Source organism: Bos indicus, chromosome 15 (genome assembly GCF_029378745.1).
Source record: "Bos indicus isolate NIAB-ARS_2022 breed Sahiwal x Tharparkar chromosome 15, NIAB-ARS_B.indTharparkar_mat_pri_1.0, whole genome shotgun sequence".
NCBI lineage: Eukaryota > Metazoa > Chordata > Mammalia > Artiodactyla > Bovidae > Bos > Bos indicus.
The window spans coordinates 78,051,696-78,072,274 of record NC_091774.1 but is presented as its reverse complement, the minus strand read 5'-3'; the positions used below and the strand labels follow the sequence as shown (position 1 = coordinate 78,072,274).

General features: G+C 40.4%; 1 protein-coding gene and 1 non-coding gene across 2 annotated transcripts in view; one reads left to right on the top strand and one right to left on the bottom strand.

Moving 5' to 3' along the window:
• The window catches only part of NUP160 (nucleoporin 160), a 43,722-nt gene that overhangs the window by 9,331 nt on the left and 13,812 nt on the right, over nt 1-20,579 (top strand). Inside the window, exons 8-21 of the mRNA XM_070804248.1 lie at nt 6,517-6,594; nt 6,870-6,967; nt 9,363-9,447; nt 10,946-11,014; nt 12,629-12,712; nt 13,015-13,185; nt 14,110-14,209; nt 14,479-14,644; nt 15,309-15,436; nt 15,529-15,689; nt 17,199-17,332; nt 18,201-18,271; nt 19,158-19,317; nt 19,932-20,001. Coding sequence (XP_070660349.1) covers nt 6,517-6,594; nt 6,870-6,967; nt 9,363-9,447; nt 10,946-11,014; nt 12,629-12,712; nt 13,015-13,185; nt 14,110-14,209; nt 14,479-14,644; nt 15,309-15,436; nt 15,529-15,689; nt 17,199-17,332; nt 18,201-18,271; nt 19,158-19,317; nt 19,932-20,001 — 1,575 coding nt within the window. The remainder of the gene's footprint in view (nt 1-6,516; nt 6,595-6,869; nt 6,968-9,362; nt 9,448-10,945; nt 11,015-12,628; nt 12,713-13,014; nt 13,186-14,109; nt 14,210-14,478; nt 14,645-15,308; nt 15,437-15,528; nt 15,690-17,198; nt 17,333-18,200; nt 18,272-19,157; nt 19,318-19,931; nt 20,002-20,579) is intronic.
• Nucleotides 14,994-15,066, bottom strand: TRNAC-ACA (transfer RNA cysteine (anticodon ACA)). Its single transcript has one exon. It is a non-coding gene; the product is annotated as a tRNA-Cys (tRNA).

The window sequence follows — 20,579 nt, the reverse complement described above, 5'->3', positions numbered from 1 at the left end:
TACCAGCTGAGCCACAAGGGAGGTCCATGGAAGCAAAGGTTAACCAAAACCAAACAAGAAAGAGCTAGTGTGAAAGTCTGAGTGAAGAAAATGGAGTTGTGAACGGGATGTAGGTATTGTTAAGTAGTGCAGCAGAAGTTAATTTTGCGAAATAATTTTGCTCATTATTCAAACATTAACTGTTACATGCCGATGAGGTATTCAGGATACAATACAGTGGTATAATGGTCATCTGAGAAGGCCTTACAAATAGCTGAGAAAAGAAGAGAAGCTAAAGGCAAAGGAGAAAAGGAAAGATATAACCATTTGAATGCAGAGTTCCAAAGAATAGCAAGGAGAGATATAAGAAAGCTTTCTTCAGTGATCAATGCAAAGAAATAGAGGAAAACGATAGAATAGGGAAGATGAGAGATCTCTTCAAGAAGATTAGACATACCAAGGGAGCATTTCATGCAAACATGGGCACAATAATGGACAGGAACTGTATGGACCTAACAGAAGCAGAAGATACTAAGAAAAGCTGGCAAGAATACACAGAAGAACTGTACAAAAAAGATCTTCATGACCCAGATAATCACAAGGGTGTGATCACTCCCTAGAGCCAGACATCCTGGAATGCAAAGTCAAATGGGCCTTAGGAAGCATCACTATAAACAAAGCTAGTGGAGGTGTTGAAATAGCTGAGCTATTTCAAATCATAAAAGATGACGATGTGAAAGTGCTGCACTCAATATGCCAGCAAATTTGGAAAACTCAGCAGTGGCCATAGGACTGGAAAAAGTCGGTTTTGGTTCCAATCCCTAAGAAAGGCAATGCCAAAGAATGCTCAAACTACCACACAATTGCATTCATCTCACACGCTAGTAAAGTAATGCTGAAAATTCTCCAAGCCAGGCTTCAGCAGTACATGAACCATGAAATTCCAGATGTTCAGGCTGGTTTTAAAAAAGGCAGAGGAACCAGAGATCAAATTGCCAGCATCCATTGGTTCATAGAAAAAGCAAGAGAGTTCCAAAAAAACGTCTACTTCTGCTTTATTGACTATACTGAAGCCTTTGACTGTGTGGATCACAACAGACTGTGGAAAATTCTTTAAAAGATGGGAATACCAGACTACCTTACCTGCCTCCTAAGAGATCTGTATGCAGGTCAAGAAACAACAGTTAGAACTGGACATGGAACAACAGTTTCATTTGAAACTGGTCCAAATGAACCAAATCGGGAAAGGAGTACGTCAAGGCTGTATATTGTCACCCTGCTTATTTAACTTATATGCAGAGTACATCATGAGAAACACTGGGCTGGATGAAGCCCAAGCTGGAATCAGGATTGCTGGGAGAAATATCAGTAACCTCAGATGTGCAGATGACACCACCCTTATGGCAGAGAGCAACAAGAACTAAGCCCTATGGCACAGCCAAATAAATAGATTGTTGGATATTGTGTTTGGCACAGTGCCGGGCCCTTTATGTACATTAACAGCAAATGCTTGGACTGTGTGCTTCCTCTGGACTCACACACCACACATACCATCCATTTAATCCTAGTGGCATCCCAGCGAGGTCGGGTTTGTCGTCCTCCCTCCACTGGAGCTCTGATCCCCATGCTGGGTGCTGATCTGTCTGGGTCCCCTCCTCACTCCCGTTGGGCTCTGGGGTCCCAGACCATCAGCAAACTCCAGGAGACAGTGAAGGACAGAGAAGCCCAGTGTGCTGCAGTCCATGAGTCAGGCACAACTGAGCGACTAAACAAGAGCGATCCCTCTCCAGGGTGCCCTTTCATGTGGATGCCCTCCGCACCCCCTCGGCACTGACACTGCGCTGGTCCACCCCCGTGCAGTGGACGCCCTCCTCGCCTCCTTGGGCTCTAGTCTCCAGCGTGGGCTGTCTCTCTGTGTGAACCCTCCTCGCCCTGCGTGAGTTTCCACCCTGCCCCAGGCCTTCCACATAGGTGGACGCCCCCTCTCCCTGCTCATGCTCATTGCCCGAAGCCAGGCTGCTGCCTGATACGGAGACTCTTCTTAGCCCCTTGGGTTCTTTTTTTGTTTCATTTTTTACCTTTTTGGCCAAGCTGCCTCGCGAGCAGAGTCTTAGTTCCTTGACCAGGGATCAAACCCATGCCTCCTGCATTGGAAGCTCAGAGTCTCAACCACTGGACCATAAGAGAAGTCATTAGTCCTTGGGTTCTTGATTCATGCCACCCTCTCCCTGGGCTCAGAAATTTGTTAGAATGGCCCACAGAACTCAGGGAAACACTCGCAGTTACTGGTTTATTATACAATAAATGCTGAAGATGTAGGTAGGGCAAGGTCCAGAAGGGTCTCGAGGCATTGAGGCGCACCACCGTCCCAGCACATGGATGTGTTCCCCAGCCTGGGCGCTCCCCACATCCCATAGGGATAGGGGTTTTTAAGGAGGCTTCATCACATAGGCATGATGGATTATTAAGCCAGTGGCCTTTCTTCCCTTTCTAGAAAATAGGGGTCTGGGCTGAAAGTTGCAAGATTCTATTCAGGCTTCCTCTTTCTGGTGACCAGTTGCCATCCTGAAGCTATCCAGGAGTCAGCTCTTGGAGCAAAAGGTGTTCCTGTCACTCAGGAAATGCACAGGGATTTAGGAGTCTGTGCCAGGAACCAGGGTCAAAGACCAGCTACTATAACAAAAGATGCTCCTAGCACCTCTGTCACCACTCAGAAGATTGCAGGTGTTTTAGGAGCTCCGTGTCAGGAGCCAGAGACCGACATGTATGTTCATTGCTACTTTGCAGACTCTGATAGCGATTTGTTAACTCTAGATCATACTAAAAAGCATCGCCATCTTAGCAGTATTAAGGTTTCTGCTTCATCAACATGGGATGCTTTTCCATTTAATGTTTTATAGTTTTCATGATACAGGTTTTGTAGGGTTTTTGTTTTTTTTTTTTTTTGCATTTTAACATAAGATTTTTAATTTTTTGATTTTATAAATTGCTGGACAATTAATATTGGATACATAGGATACATAGTTGGGATATTGGATACATAGGAAAGCAACACTTGTTATTCTTAAATATATACATACATATATGTATATACATAACATTCATTGAAATAATGAAATAAGTTTCCAACTTTATGGCTTAATTTTATTTAAACAGTGATTTTGCTTTTTAGTAGTTTTTAATCAACTTATTCCTATGTATTTTATTCCTTTTGATACTATTGTAAGTGAAGTTATCTTAATTTCATTTCAGGTTCCTCATTGCAGGTTTATAGAAATATAATTCACTTTTTTATATTGATTTTATATATACTGAACTCTTTTTAGTTCTAGTAGTGTTATAGTGGAATCCTTGGGACTTCCTATTTATAGGACGGCAACATCTGCAAATAAAGATAGTTTTATTACTTCCTTTCCAATTTATGTGCCTTTTCTTTTTTTGTCTTAATTTCCTTGAACAGATCCTCCAGTATAATGTTGGATAGAAGTGACAAGAGTTGACACCCTTGTCTTATTCCCAGTTTAAGAGAGAAAGCTTCGGGTGTTTCACCACTGAGTATGATGTTAGCTGTGTATTTTTTGTGTTGAGGAAGTTCCTGTCTATTCCTAGCTTGTTGAATTTTTATCATGAAAGAGTATTCAGGTTGGTGCCACTGTGACATTGGGAGATCAGTAATGTCACCCACTCTTGCTTTTTTGCATAATCAGTGCAAATATTAACACGATGAAAAGGGCAAATGATGTAGAATTACTGTGAAGAGTTTTGACCTCACTGACCCCCTGAGATTAGTCTCGGGGACCTCCAGGTGTCTGTGGACCACATTTTGAGACTCTCTGCTCTAAAGATTACACTGAGATTGGATGTGTTATTCTAGGATTAGGGTCAAAGTGAGCAGAGCTACTACCTCCTTTGGTCTAAGCATTAAGGTTCTATTAATGAAGCCTAAAATCAGATACACTTCATTTTTAGCAGCCATGTAATGCTGGTGTGCCTGTTCAGAGTATAATGAAGTTGAGGTCTTTTTTTTTTTTCTTTTTCTAAACAAAAACTGCTCTTCAGAATGTTTTTTTCTCCCTAACCTGCACATTTGAAGTTTGGTGGTGTTTTTTACAGACTTATTTGTTGGTTGCGGTGGGTCTTTGTTGCTGCACAACAGCTTTCTTTTAGCTGGGGTGAGTTGGGGCCGTTCTTGGTTCGGATGTGTGGGCTTCTTGTGGCGATGGCGTCTCTTGTCGTGGAGCACAGTCGCCGTTGATCGGAGGCCTCTAGGATCTTCCTGGACCAGGGATCGAACCGGTGTCCCTTGCATTGCAAAGCAGATTCTTAACCACTGGACCACCAAGGAAGCCCTGTTTGGTCTTTTTAATCTCTGTAGTAGTTTACATCCATTCCTGGTAGTTTCATTTGTTTCTTCTTGGTTTTCTTTTGGTTCTTTGGACACTAATTCTGTTAAGTGCATTAATTTAATCATTCTCAGCATCATGTCCTCGGTGTTATATTATGCCATATGTATTTCCATCTGGGCTTCCTTGGGCTCAATGGTTAAGAATCCACCTGCAATGTAGGAGACATAGGTTTGATCCTTGGGTTTGGAAGATCCCCTGGAGGAAAAAATGGCAACCCACTCCAGTATTCTTGCCTGGGAAATGCCATGGACAGAGGAGCCTGGTGGATTATAGTCCATGGGGTCGAAAAAGAGTCAGACAGGACTTAGCCACTACATAATAACAATAATAGTTTCCATCTAGGACACTAATGAAAATCTCAAACAGAAGTGCCTTAGACCTGTGATGTGGTCTGTGGAATGGTCCTGGGCCACAAACTGTTACTAGTTTGCAGTAAAATAAATATAGAAACTGAGAGAACAGAAGCATAAGTGATTTGACGTTGCCACAGACATTCATGGTTTCTGTATGTCATGAAAGTGTCTTTCTGAGGGACTCTCTAGCGGCCCAGCGATTTAAGACCCCACGGTTCCCCTGCAGAGCGTGCAGGTTCAGTCCCCGCTCGGGGGATTAGAATTCCCACATGCCACCCAGTGGAGCACCCCCCCCCCCCCAAAAAAAAGAATATTAGTCTGGAGCAGGTTAAAAAATGAAAGAAAAAAAAAAAGCGTTCCTTTACCACAGGTGGTTTGAGAAGCGCTGCACTAGACCAGCATTCTTCCAACTTTTTGGCTGGAAGATACAACAAATAGTTTACGTTGCCATCTGGACACCCTTATGTGGCAATAGACATGTAACAGAAAACGGTTTTCATGAAAGTGTTCACCATGGGTGATCAGCCGATAAACTCTTAATCTTTTTTTTTCTCTTAAATGCTGGATGAGACCTACTAAGTTGATTCATGTCTCAGTAGTGCTTTGGGATATGTAGCTTGTGAAATGTAGCTGGAGGCGGGAATGAATGTGACCACTACATATTTTTCTCATGCTTCGTACCAGTCTATTTTTCTCTCAAAGGGAATCACTGTATTTTTTTTAAAGCTTCTTGTGAACAGTTGCTTATGTTACCAGGATAGAATCTTCATGGCTCTTATTAGTTTATTGTATATTTTCTTTGTAAAAAAATTATTTAAAATAATGTTCATTAAATATTATTTTTGAGTTTGACATCTTTTTTGTTTTGGCAGTAGAGTTAAATATGAAACATGAATTATTTTGTAGGTTTTTGTTTGTAGTGAGGATTGACTTGAGTTGATTTTTATCATGTGTATGTTTTAAATTATTTTTGGTAAAAGCATTAAAAATAGGTTTCTGACCATAGATTCCACTTCATACCCAAGGATAGCTACCATGGCAGGGGGAAATAGTAAATATCAAGTGTTAGGAGGATGTGGAGACATTGGAACCCTTTTGCATTACCGGTGGGGATGTAAAATGCTACAGCCACTATGGGGTACAGCTTGGCAACTCTTCAATTTCCGTATGATCAAGCAATTCCTCTTCTGGATATATACCCAAAAGAATTCAAAGTAGGGTCTTGATATTTGTACACCCACATTATTAGCAACAATATTCCCAATAGCCATAAAATGGAAGCAACCTAAGTCTCCATCGATGACTGAGTGGATGAACAAGATGTGGTGTTTACATAAAACGGAATATGATTCAACTTTAAGAGGAAAGAAATTGACACATGCTGCAGCGTGGGTAAACCTTGAGGATATTGTCCTAAGTGAAAACACAGACCCTAAAAGACAGGTACCATTATGTCGAGGAGTCAAGATCCTAGAGATAGATAGGATGCTGGTTGCCCAGAGCTGGGCAGTGGGAGGGGTGGGGGGGAATGGGGGATTTAACAAATACAGGGTTTCTGTTTTGAAAAACAAAAAAAAGTTTTGGAGATTGGTTGCACAAGTATAAATGTACTTAATACTACTAAGCTGCACAGTTAAAAATAGTTAAGAAGTGCTACTTATATTTTATCACACATATTTTTTAAAAATAAGTTTTTGAATGCTAATAAGTCTTGCTTGCTTAGAAAAATGGCATCTTGGTTATTTCAAGTATTAACTTAGCAACTTGTTTTTTATCAGTTCTGCGTTTTCCAGTTGGTGAGCGCCGAGAATAACCGCTATAGCCTAGATCACATCTCCTCACTGTTCACTTCTCAGGTAGGTTGAATCATGCTTTGCATATCACACAAGTACAGGAAAGAAGTACTGGCTAACTTACCTGTTGTGATGGGATTATAATCTTAAAGTGGAATATTTAATGAAACTTCGTCCAAACGAAATTTGATTTGGGTTTCACCCGGTTCACACGGCACCATCTTCAGTTTTCATGTTTTTACGTCTCCTGCTTATAAGTGTAACTCACCATAAAGTAGTACCTTTTCGGTCTTATTTTAACCTCTTTTTGTTTGTTTCCTCCCTACATTTCTTTCCAGGAGACACTGATTGACTTTGCCTTAACCTCCACGGATATCTGGGCCCTGTGGCACGACGCTGAGAACCAGACAGCTGTGAAATACATCAACTTTGAACAGTAGGGGTCCCTCTCCTCTGTCCTCCTGCCTTGCCCCAGGCAGAGTCACACTCAGAAAAGAAGGGAGCTCCTTGTGTAGGACAAAAGTCAAATGTGTGCATTTAAAGGATTCAACCCTGGGTTTGCCTGTTTTCTGACATACCTTCTGTTTCATTTTGCATTCTTACCTTAACGGTTTTAGGACAAAAAAAGGATTCTTAGAGTTGGAATGACACAAAAAAATATGCATATATACCATATTTATTGGGAGAGACAGCACATATCCAAAATACTTCTTTTTTTGTTTGTTTTTCAAACAAGCTTTGGGTGGTTTTATTAAAAGTTGTACATGATTGACTTTTTACCAGCCTGTTCTGGCACGACCCGTTCCCCTGCACCTGTGACAGCCAGTGTACAAGTTCTCGTATTTTCCACGTGCTCTGCCAGTTCTGTGTTAATACTCCTATAGCGACGGAGGCCTGTTCGAGCTAATGTGGCCTAATACTGTACTTCACATTTCCCCGAGGCTGGGTGCTTGGCAAGGATGGCCAGTTTCGCTTTGCCTTGTCTGATCGTTTTCAGCGTTTGCTCGTACCCCAGCACCTACTTTCCACTTTTCATGACGGGTTGGAGCCTAGAGTTGAGCAACTCCAGCGACTTTTTCATGTTCGTGGTCTTCCTGCCTTACATGCAGGATGCCCCCAGCCAAGGGCAGCCTCCAGGAAGGCTGGGGAGCGAGAAAGGTCCCCAATACTTGTAATCTGCACATTTCCTTTGTTTTTAAGCAAAGGCCGTTTCTGATACCTACAACTTCCAAGAGTCACTGCAGCGCCTTTGAAGTCTCAGTGTCCTCACCCTAAGATAAAAAGTAGATTCTACAACAGTGCTTCTCAAACTTTGTTTTTTAAACAGGAAACCCTTTTTTTTTCCCCCTCCGAAGATAATGAACTCCAGTATATATAACAAAACCAGTATTTTATGAATATAAAATTATAACACAATTTAACATGTTGATAATCTCTAATATTAGATATGTTTGGTATATCTGTTATTTTTATTTACATGATATTCATTTTAAGATTTTTAACAGTTACAAAACACATTTAAGAACCAGTTTTGAGTCAGACACTTGTGTAATTCCTGAAGCATCTGAAGGATTCCCTGGATCCTATTTTGATGCTCCTGGAACTACAGTTGACCCTTGAACAGCATGGATTTTGAACTGTGGGGTCCACTCAATACATCGATTTTTTTCATAGTACTTACTGTTGGATCTACAGTTGCTTGAATAAGCTATACCTGGGTTTTTGGGGGTCAGCACCTGTAAATCCCCCATGTTGTTCAAGAGTCAACTATAAAGTAATTGTACCCGAGGGGTCCCTCATGAAACCCATATTCTAGATAAGGATTCTAGGAGTGGTTGCCCCCAGGTTGACCCTGAACCACACCTCAGAAAATAGAGCGTACTCCTCATAGATGGCATTCAGGCAGAGTGGGTTAAAAAAGCAAAGAATCCAGTGTCGGGTGAGTTTGAAATCTGGTTCTCCAACTTACTAGCTGTGAGATACCCTAAACCTCACTTTCGACATCTTAAAATGAGGGCAGTGTATCCTTCCAAGAATTATCATAAGGTATAAATGAAGTGTGGGATTCCCTGGTAGCTCAGCTGATAAAGAATTCGCCTTCAATGCAGGAGACCCCAGTTTGACCTGAGTTGGGAACGTCCCCTGGGGAAGGGATAGGCTACCCACTCCAGTATTCTTGGACATCCCTGGTGGCTCAGATGGTAAAGAATCCACCTGCAATGCCGGAGACCTGGGTTCAATCCCTGGGTTGGGAAGATCCCCTGGAGAAGGGAAAGGCTACCCTCTCCAGTATCCTGGCCTGAAGAATCCCCATGGACAGAGGAGCCTGGCAGGCTACAGTTCATGGGGTCACAAAGAGTTGGACACGACTGAGCAACTAAGCACATACATGAGGTATATCCAGAATTACCCCTGCAGAAGGTGTAGCGTATGGTAAGTGTAGAATGAAAGTTAGCTATTATTTGTAGATTTGTGTTTAGAGTTTTAATTCAGGAAGATGCCTATTAAGAGAAGTAAGAACACCTCTATAATCCAGACTCTGCTATGAATATGTTTCTCTTTTTGGAAACTATTTTAAATAGAATTGATCTAGGACTTCCTGGTGGTCCAGTGGTTAAGATTTCATGCTGTCATTGCAGGGTGCATGGGTTCATCCCTGGTCAGGGAAATTCCACATGTTGCCTGCTGCAGCCAGAAAAAAACAGAATTGATCAAGCAGTAGTTGCAGAGCTCAGCAGCGGGACCCTTCCTGCCCACATACTGCTAACCGCGTAAGCTTCATTTTTATTCATCATCTTTACGTAGACTGATGGACTTTTTTCTCTCTCTAGTAATGTTGCAGGTCAGTGGAGTCCAGTTTTTATGCAGCCTCTGCCAGAGGAAGAAATCGTCATCAGAGATGATCAAGACCCCAGAGTAAGCAACACTGAAGTTTTATATAAGGAGATGATTTACCCTGATCATCAGTTTGAGAAGAACCAGTTGTATTAGCAGAACTCTTTAAGCTGCAGATGAAAGAAACCCACCTCAAACTGCCTTAAGCTGAACATATTGGCTTGTGCTGCTGAGAAGTTCAGAGTTACCTGGTTTCAGCCATGGCTGGAATAATGCCTTTAGGGCTTCATCTCTCCTTTGTCTCTATTCTGCTTCCCTCCTTTTTGGGTTTATTGTTGGGCAGAGCGCCTCTGTTCTAGGTCATGGAGTTGACCCTGGCCTGGCATGGTCATTCTGATCAGAAGGAATAGAATATTCTGGCTTGGCATGAGAAACATGTCCAGCCTGGACCTTCTTATTGTGGAGGGTGAAGTTCAGTTGGGTGTGGGTGTAGGAGGAGTGATTCTTCAGAGAAAGATAAGGGGTTTGTTAGTAAAAGAAAGGGAAATGGATTCTGGGCAGGCACAGACCATGGGTGTCCACTATACTAACTGTGTGAATAGATGCATAAAAACTAGAAACAAAATAAATTCTGATAGAGGTATATGCTATGAAGAACACAACTTTAAAAGGCAATGCAGTAGAGAACAAAACAGGCCAGGCTCCCTGTTTTTCAGGGACATCCTCAAGGTAAACGAAAAAACTTGATTCTTTACTGTTAAAATGAACTTAAAGATTATGGGCTCTGGGTCTGAGACATTAACTCTTTGTAAGATTGGGAAACCCATTTTGAGTATCTGAAATTGAATATTGCTCTATTTTTAATCCAAAGAGTTTATTGGCATTTAACTTTGATCTAGAAGTCAAAATCACATGCTGATTTTTAAAAGTTCTTGTTTTTCTCCATTTTGGTCATTTTATAAATGTCCCTCAGAACCTCAGTGGAAGGAAGGAAATTTGAATGAAGGTCAACCAAATTTGCTGCTTATTGGCAAATCTGGTTTATAAAATTTGATCAAAATAATTAGACAATATGAGACTTTCCATTTTGTTCTCCCTACTTCATGTCCCCACTTGTTAGAGCTTATTGCAGTTTCGCTTGTTTGTTTTTTATGTATATAATGTCTGTTCTTATTGGTTCCTTTCCTTTTTATATGTGAACCATAAATGAGGCCTTTTGTGGATGGTGTAGAAACCAGCTTAGTTTAATTGTTCTCTTACTGGTGTTTATGACTAATAACCTAGATAAGAACTCTTCCCTTTTAAGATTGGCGTTTGACAAGCTGACCCACTGAAGTGCTCCGAAGGAACACAGCATTCTCAGTGTAGTACATCCAGTTGGTTCAGAATGCTAGAGGCTTCGCTCAGTGTGAAAATATATGACTGCTCCGCCCCTCTGCTCTGTGCAGAGGGCAGAATTTCTACATTCACATAGTAGAAATGCAGACTTTGGTTTTAATGTGTTGGATTCCTCATTCAAATTTTTCCAAATTTTATCTTTTTTAGAATGATGCTAATTCTTGCTTCCATGTTCTAACAGGAGATGTATTTGCAGAGTCTTTTTACACCAGGGCGATTCATTAATGCAGCTTTATGTAAAGCTTTACAGGTCAGTGAAAAAATATTTCGTGTTGATCTAAGACTCTCCTATTGCGATCATTATGTAGTTAATGATTACTGTTAATTTTTGTTGTTTTGCACGTACTAACCCCAACATAGTTTTGCGATCGTACATACAGGCGTTTATAAATACTGTTGTAATTTTTTTTACTGTTCTTTCCGTAAGAATACCAAGAGTCCCAGTGTGGAGAGAGGATTGAGGGCACTTTCCCACTGATAGTAAAGAAGAAACTTGTACCGTTGTAAAAACATACCTACTACACTGTATATACTCTCTATACTAGAAAGAAATTTTAAATGTTTTCTTGGATAGGTTTGCTGGTACAGTTTTTTACCCTTTTGTTAGTACAGCAAAGGTCTGACTTGGTTCGGGTTTAAGAAAACTCTTAAAAAAAAAAAATCTAAGCTTCAAAGTTATAGGGTATAAGAGATGCAAGTCACTTAGACTTCATTAAATTGCCACTTAGCTTCATGAATTTGAAATAATCACTCATAGAATTAAAAAATCCCTTAGAATCTCCTGATTTGACCTCCCACACAAAGCAGAAATACCTTCTGAGGCTTCTCTGACAGATAGCTAGTCAGCTTCTAATTGTCTCTGCCTCCAGTGACAAGTATCTCAGCTCCTCCTGTGTGACTTATCATTCAGAACTGTGCCATCTGAAAGTTTATCCCAGGGTATTCCCTGGCAGTCCTGTGGTTAGGACTCGACACCTTCACTCTGGGGGCCCAGGTTCAGTCCCTGTTTGGGGAACTAAAATCCCACAAGCCACGTGGTACAGCCAAAGAAAAGTCCATCCTGGTATTAGATCAGATTTAATCCTGCATCATTTAGGTGGCATCTTTCTTTGTGAACTTCACAGAACATGGCTCTTTTCTATAAAGCAGCTCGTCAAGTATTTTCAGCGTTTTCCGTGTTATCTTTCTCCAGGCTCAGTACACCCAGTCCCTTAACTTGCTCCCAGGTGATGTGGTTTCCAGATCCTTGACTTTTCTTCTGGGTACATTCTTGAATATCTGGCTGTTCTGTGTTTTCTTTTTTCTAATAAAACTCCAGGATGACACAATCACTTACTTCTAAGGCATTATTTCTTTCATCTCATCAGCACTTCCTGTTAACAGTAATCAATGTACGATTTCTCATGGTGTCTCTTGCAGACTGAGATCCTGAATAGTTAGTAAGGCACCGATCACAAGCTTTACTTTAGGAGAGTCTTTCCCAGTAGAGTGACCTACCTCCAGCACTACTCTCGCTCACCTTTGCGCCTGTCAGGGTGTATATATTTGGCATCATCTTCCTTCCAGCTCAACAGTAGATGTTATGTTTCCTTTTGTTTTTTGTAATGACCCAAATGTACCCTATTATAATTCTTGCAGGCTCATGAGTTTTTATAGTTTATCCTGGACTATATAAACTATTTCAACTTGCTGTGATCTCACAATTAGAAATTATTTGCACAATGTTAAGAGTAAATGTGTTATTTCAGGCATGTCCAGCGTCTATTGTATTGTTATATATTGCCTCAGCGTCTTCTGGAGTATTTTTCATTTAGTTTTTAGTATTATGTGGCACTCTAAAGTGTCTCTTTGTGTCTCTTTTCAGATTTTCTGTCGAGGAACTGAGAGGAATTTAGATCTTTCCTGGATGGAACTAAAGAAAGAAGTTACTTTAGCTGTTGAAAGTGAGGTGAGGTTTGATTAAAGAAAGAAAGACAATTTCTTTCATCTCACTGTGGGGCAGATTGGTACCAAGAAATTGTTCAAATTGTTCATTGGACCTTGTTGCTAAGAAATATAAAATTCTAGACCTTTTAATTAAAGAATTAGATACATATTTACGGAGGCTATGGCATATATACTTTCCTATAGTTTAAGGAATATTCACTTCCCTATAGTTTAATAAAATGATATTAAACATTTATGTTTGGTGGAAGAAAATATCCCAAATGGTATCAAGAGTTTCTTTTTTCTTTTTTTTGTCTTTGCCAGCTCCAAGGAAGTGTAACCGAGTATGAATTCTCCCAGGAGGAGTTCCGAAGTTTACAGCAGGAATTCTGGTGCAAGTTCTATGCCTGCTGTCTTCAGTATCAGGAAGCCCTTTCCCATCCTCTTGCCCTGCATTTGAATCCACACACAAGCATGGTGTGCCTGTTGAAGAAAGTAAGAGAGCAGAAACACACGGAAGAACTCCTGTGGGCTGTTCAGTGGGTCTTTCAGAGTGCAGTGTCTGTTGTATACTGGAGTTAGCTTTTAGGACTTTGGTGGGTTTTCTCTTGAGGGGGGGAGGGCAACCTCAGAATTATGGTTAATTTGTGTTTAAATAGTCTGCACTATTTACACTTTTCTGCATCTTGTTCACCTGTTACATTGAAGTGATTCCTAATTTGAAACTTATGAGAATAGCACAAAGCACTTCTAAATCCCCTTCACCCAGATTCACCATTTATTAACTTTCATTTGCTTTTCCTCTTGAGCCACTTGAGAGTTAGTTGTAAATATCATGCCCCTTGGTCCTGACACATTTTAGCGTGTACCTAAGCACAGCAGCATTCTTTCATAACTGCAGCACAATTTAAAGATCAGGCAGTTTGATATTGGTTTATATTCAGATTTTACTAGTTGTGCCTAGAATTTTTCTTCCTTGATCTAGGATCCAATTCAAGGTCTTGCATATATTGAGTTGTCATGTTTCTTTACTTAATCTCCAACTGTTGTCAGCCTTTCTCTGTCTTTCATGACACTAACTTTTTAAACTACTTATTTATTTGGCTGCATCTGGTCTTAGGTGCGTCCTGTGGGGTCTCCGTTGCCGCATGCGTACTCCCTAGTTGTGGTGAGAAGGCTTAGTTGCTCCGGGCCATGTGGGACTTAGTTCCCCGGCCAGGAATCAAGCCCTTGTGCCCTGCATTGCAAGGCAGATTCTTAAGGAAGTCCTGACGTTGATCCTCTTTGAAGGTTACACCTGTTATTTGGTAGTGTCCTTCAGTTTGGATTTGTCTGGGGTCTCCTCATGATAAGATTCAGGTCTCAACTATTCTATACCTTTAAACACTGAAAAAAATAATATATTTTTTATATTTTCAGGGGTACCTGTCTTTCCTTGTGCCTTCCTCCTTAGTGGATCATTTGTATCTCCTCCCTGATGAGAATCTTCTGACAGAGGATGAGACAACCATATCTGATGGTAAGAGTGATTATTATGTCCACATCCAGGCTTCTTTCTCCTTAAGCCCTATGCTTTCATTCAAACAGATACAAAAAACATCGACGGCCACTGTGACCTTTCCTGGTCAGTGTACCTCATTGTACATTTAAAAAAAAAAAACTGAAGAGGCCTAAGCATCTCCAAGACTTTAGATAGCTACCTGTCATGTATTCTTAATATCTTTTAGTATAATATTAACTAGCAGCTCTTCATTGACCTGAGACGTGAATGTCACCTTCCTCTTTCAGACGTGGATGTTGCTCGGGATGTCATGTGTCTTATAAAATGCCTCCGGCTGATTGGAGAGTCAGTAACTATGGATATGTCAGTAATGATGGAAATGAGCTGTTACAACCTACAGTCTCCAGAAAAGGCTGCAGAACAGATTCTGGAAGATTTGATCACTATTGATGTGTAAGGAGAATTTAGGGTAAAGTCCATTTCCTAATGGAAATTTAGCAATTCTTACTGTCAATATCAGGTTTGAATGTAATTCAGATATGTACAAAGTAGTGGCTTAAAGTGAGTTGTCATGATTCTAAGTAGCTGGTTTCAGCTTTTAAACAGAAAATCTAACACATGAATTCAAGTCTGGAAACAAGACTCATGAATTATAGTCTAGCTGTTAACTATGAAGTGAAGTCGCTCAGTCGTGTCTGACTCTTTGCGACCCCATGGACTGTAGCCTGCCAGGCTCCTCTGTCCATGGGATTTTCCAGGCAAGAAAACTGGAGTGGGTTGCCATTTCCTTCTCCAGGGGATCTTCCCAACCCAGGGATCGAACCTGGGTCTCCCGCATTGTAGGCAGATGCTTTCACCATCTGAGCCACCAGGGAACTGAGCTGTAAATTCTAAAATGTAAACATATTTTCCTCTAATACATTTTGTCTGTCATTTCTGGGAAAAAATGAAGGAAAATTTGCTACATGGCATGAAAGTATCTTATATACCAGAGTGATTACTTCACTCCTATATTACATGGCTGGTTTTCCTGTTTCATAGAGCATTTACCTTACAGGGGCGTAAAGAGTTTATCATGTACATTCTCAGAAGTAATGGTTTTCTAACTTCCTTACAGAGACAATGTGATGGAGGATATTTGTAGTAAACTGCAGGAGATTAGGAACCCAATCCATGCCATCGGACTTCTAATACGGGAAATGGATTATGAAACAGAAGTAGAAATGGAAAAGGGATTCAGTCCAGGTAAATGACAAAGTAACACATATACCTTTTGATTTAGAGAAAACAGTAATACAGTTAAATTTTTTTAATTATTATTATTTTTTAATTTACAGCTCAGCCTTTGAATGTTCGAATGAATCTTTCTCAGCTGTATGGTAGTAGCACGTCAGGGCATATTGTGTGCAGAAGTGTGTGTAAAATTGCCAGCACGCGCTTCCTCATCTGCCGAGACCTTTTGATCTTACAGCAGCTACTAATGAGGCTAGGAGATGCCGTAAGTACTACTTGAGGGAAAGCTTGTCAAATCTGAAACCTGGTCTTGACCTGCAGGCACGCGGCAGAGCATCAGCTCCAAGAGCACAGAGACATGTGTCTTTGTTTACTGCTCTGTCCCACGTGCTTGGCCCTTCGGGGGTGCTCAGTGAATGCACGCTGATTTAAGAATGAGTGAGCCTAAATTGCAGATTAAGAATGTATATGGGGGGAAGAAAAAGATTGTATATGAAGCAGGTTGTTTTACTCTTAACCTTTGTGTATATGATGGTGGGATAATTTTCTAGGACGCTCTCCCAAAATGTAGTATTAGTACAGCTCTGGATGTGATCACAGAGTACCATTTAGGATGGAGGAGAGAGGAAGAAAGAGAAAAAGAACTTCTCTATTTCTCCCGTGCAGGATTTTCCCTAAGCTGTTTTGAAATTGCAGAGTTGGTTTTGGGGTCCTCCCAGCTCCATTCTGTACCTCCCTTCCCATCCTCGCCTTTTAGCCACCAGACTTGTGTTGCCAGACTGCTGTCCTTGTCTCTCCCCCTCCTCCCCACCTTGAACGTTTCACATTCCAAAGTTAACTTTTCTGCCCACCGTCAGAAGGCCCATTTATGTCACTCATCTGAGCCTGATAAGGAAGTAATCTGATTAAACTAATTCATATTAATATATAAATAAACAAAGCCCTTTGAAGCTCCTGGGGGTGTTTATACTTAAATCAGAATTCATTAACTCAAGTACATGGCTAATGGCAGAATTTCAGGTAAAAGATAAGGAGAAAACATTCTGGAAGATGATTGGTTTAGGACCACCAAGGAGAAGCAGGACCCTTTCCTGAAAGTTGTCTGTCTGTCTGCCTCACAGCTCATGGGATCTTAGTTACTTGACCAGGGACTGAACCCAGGCTTTGGCAGTGAAAGCCCAAGTCCCAGCCACTGGACCACCATGGAGTTCTCTTTGTGGTTTTGTTTTTTGAGTCTGTGTTGTATTTTAATATTTATTTATCTGGCTGCATCCAGTCATAGCAGGTACCTGTGGGGTCTGTTCCCTGACCAGGGATTGAACCCATGCCCCTAAAGTAGAAGCGTGGAGTCTTAACCACCAGGCCAACAGAGAGTCCCAAAGCGACACACGTTTTTAAGGCTACTGATGTTCTTGTCGAGCTTTCCTCCAATGCTCGTATTTATTTTTACCCAAAACCAGAAGATTAAGAAATGTCTTAGATTTCCCTGTTCCTCTTCTTGAGTCCTGAACCTACAAATTTGGTGCAAGTTAAGCAGTCTGTTACTGTTTTCTTTTTGGCCATCAGCTCCTGTGACCTGGTGAGCTGTTTTTTATTATATTGTACTGTTAAGTGGGTAGATCCTTTTGCTGCCTGCTACCCAAAAATGTAATGGGTGTGTTGCTTTTATGTATGCCCTGTGTAACTGTGTTTGTTATTTTACCGCCACCTGAACCTAAGGGTTATCGTTACTAAATGCTATTTCCTGTCTCACCCACCCACCCATGACATATAGGTAATCTTGGGAGCTGGCCAGCTCTTTCAAGCCCAGCAAGACCTACTGCATCGAACAGCTCCCCTTCTCTTATCTTATTACCTCATTAAGTGGGGAAGTCAATGCTTGGCAACTGATGTTCCAGTTGATACATTGTGAGTTTCAGTGTTCTGCTTATTTTAAAAATAAATTGTGAGCTTAATGATTCTTTTCCATTGTCTGATAGAAAAGCAAATTAAATATTATGCTGTAGCATGACATGCCTTTAAAATTCAGAGCTTTCAGATAACTCCCATTTTCTAAAGGTTAAAGGCAAGTTATAAGAATGAAAATAATATAAAAAAAAGAGTGAAAGCAATAAGTATGTGTTATTGTATGTGTGTATGAATAATGGAAAGACAAACCCTGTGGAAAGCGAGAGAAGATGAGGTCAGCGTGCTGTATGACTCGGGGAGCTCCGCCCGGCACTCTGTGATGGCCTGGGTGGGCGGATGGAGTAGACGCGGGAGGGAGGGGACATCTGTATACCTGTGGCTGATTCACGTTGACGTGTGGCAGAAACCAGCACAATATTGGAAAGCAATTATCCTTCAGTTAAAAATAAATAAATTTTTTTTTAAGTTGAGGTCACAGAGAAAGTTAGGCCACACACGAAAATATGCTAATTATCAAGAGAAGACTGAGATTCTTTATAACCAAAGTAAGAAAGAAAATTTAATGTGTACCTAAAAGACTGACGTTTCAGTTAGATAAGCCACTTTGTTTTCTGGCAAGGGAAGGCTTTTCAGGGCATGGAGGCCTAAGAAATTTCTGCTCTGGCTTTTCCTTGAAGGATCACTGGGTGATATGATGGAAACAGTCTAAACCATGGGTCATTTTCCAGATATTTTTGTGCTTTCAGTGGAGCTTTCATGTGTAATTTATTAGTGAAATTGACAGTGTTTTAATCGGCTAACTTGTTGAAGTAATGTTGTCATAGGAAAATTTATTGAGCTTTTTTGTTTTTTTCTCCCTTCCTCACAGGGAGTCTAATCTTCAACATTTGTCAGTACTGGAACTGACTGACTCTGGTGCTTTAACGGCAAATAAGTTTGGTAAGGACTGGACTGTGTATGCATTTGATTTTAAGTTTGGCATTTATTCGTGTTCATTAAGGTGGTCTTTTGCCACCTTTGCTTTAGAAAAGGTGCCTCGGCTGTGCTTTCGGTTAGAGAGGGTGTGAGCAAGCTTGTCCTGAGACCTCTCTGGTTGTGACAAGTAGTATCAGATCAGACTTAAATGAAGGGTGTTGCCTGTATATATGCGCACGTGTGTGTTCTCAGTCGTGTCCGACTCTCTGTGACCCCCAGGCTCCTCTGTCCATGGGATTTCCCAAGCAAGAATATTAGAGTAGGTTGTCATTCGCTTCTCCGGGGGATCTTCCCAACCCAGGGACTGAATCCATCTCTCTGGTATGGGCAGGCAGATTCTCTACCACTGAGCCACCTGGGAAGCCATGTATATGTGTATGTACACACACACCCGCATACACATGTGTACAACTGCTTTTCCGTTGTATACTGATACTCCAGTGATTAATCACTTTTTTAATTTACTAAGTTCATATAGCTTTTATAATCTTGTCTTCATCAACAAATATTCAAAAGGAGTCCTCTCATGCTTGAGAACCATTCTGGAGAATTTATTTGTGTTTTGGTATAAAATTTAGACTCTTAAGACTATGTTTATTGGAAATACTTCAAGAGGAATGGCATGACTGTCATGTTTATTTAGTGGCTTTTTTATTGCATTTATGTAGTGCTTCATAGTTTACAGATTGCTTTTATTTATATTGCCATTGATTATACCAGTGATGCATTTTATGTTTTTAAATAATAAATGTTCTCTGTGACAGGTGTGAAATGAATTGGGAGGCTGTCTTAATTGAAAATTGATACTACTGTCACAAGTTGGTGACTGTTAAAACTTTTTATTTTTAAGTATCTAGCCCTCAGACAATTGTGGAATTATTCTTCCAAGAAGTTGCAAGAAAACACATTATATCTCATCTGTTCTCTCAACCAAAGGCACCTCTAAGCCAAACTGGATTGAACTGGCCAGAGATGATCACTGCAGTTACCAATTATTTATTGCAGCTCTTGTATCCTTTCATTTAAAAGCTAATTGAAGGTTTTTTTTTTCTATCCAAATAGTCTAAGATTCAGGAATATTCTGCCTGTATAATGAAAAATTTTAATGAGGTTGGATGTTTACCTCCCCCATCCCAATAAGAAATGATAGTTATTTTCAGGTATCCCCCCCCTTTTTTTTTTAATTTGTCTTTTTGCTCAGGGGTTGAGCCAGATTTTATTGGTGCACACACAGTTAATACCTAGATTGCTTTTAAAACACACATTTATCAAATATTTATTGAATGGTTTTGTATTCCAAGCCCTGTGTTAGGTACTGAGTATCCATTGGCATAGTAGGCTTGGGCAATATACTAGCTAAAATTAGAAGTGAGCACCAAGAGGTGAGATACCTGCTCTAGTTCTTTGTTGGTTGCATTCTAATGCAGGTGACTAGGCTCCTAGTCTATAACCTTTCCACTGTGTTTAATATTAAAGTTATATAGTTACGTGGGAAGAACATGTGTTGTACCACCTTTTCTTTACCTTCTTTTTAAAAACTAAGCCATTTCGTGGAGTTTGGGTGCCCAGTGTGTATATTTAAGCTTTACCAAAACAGTAAATACTCTCCTTAACCAATGACTAGGTGGCCTAGCAATCCTGGTTGTCTCTTCCTAGAATGTTTGATGGGAAATTGTCAGTATGTACAATTGCAGGTGAGTACCGTTGAACATTTCAGGACAGTTATTCTTGTAAAGAAGGAGATTTCTAGAACTTTTTTCTTTGTAAATGTTTCCTGCATTTTAATTGGGCTGATAAGACCCACAGTAATTTACACTGGATTACACAGAAACATACACCAGAGAGATTTTCTATACTTCATTCTTGGCAGTGTCATTCCTAACACAGTGTTTTATAAAGTACTTTTTTGTTAATTCTCTCTGTTGGGTTCTCTTTATAGAAAGAAAACGTATCATTGTCTTCATATAAATCCTTCACTGGAATCTAGTCAGTTGAGCCAGTAAATACCAAAAGTTGGAAGATTGCCAAGACGGAAAGTGTGTGTTTGTTTTCATGAGATAGTGTTATTAGAGTCCCGTTTGCTTTCTTAGAGTGTCTAATAACTTATTAATAGTTTAAGAATGGATTAACAGGATTTGGTTTTAACCTCCAGATGCTTTCTGAAAATACAGCTTTTGTGTTGAATGACCACTATCTTCTCTCCCTCTGAAGAACATGGAAATGAATATCTCCTTAAGGGATATTTACCCTCTAATCAGAAACCATCTTTTTT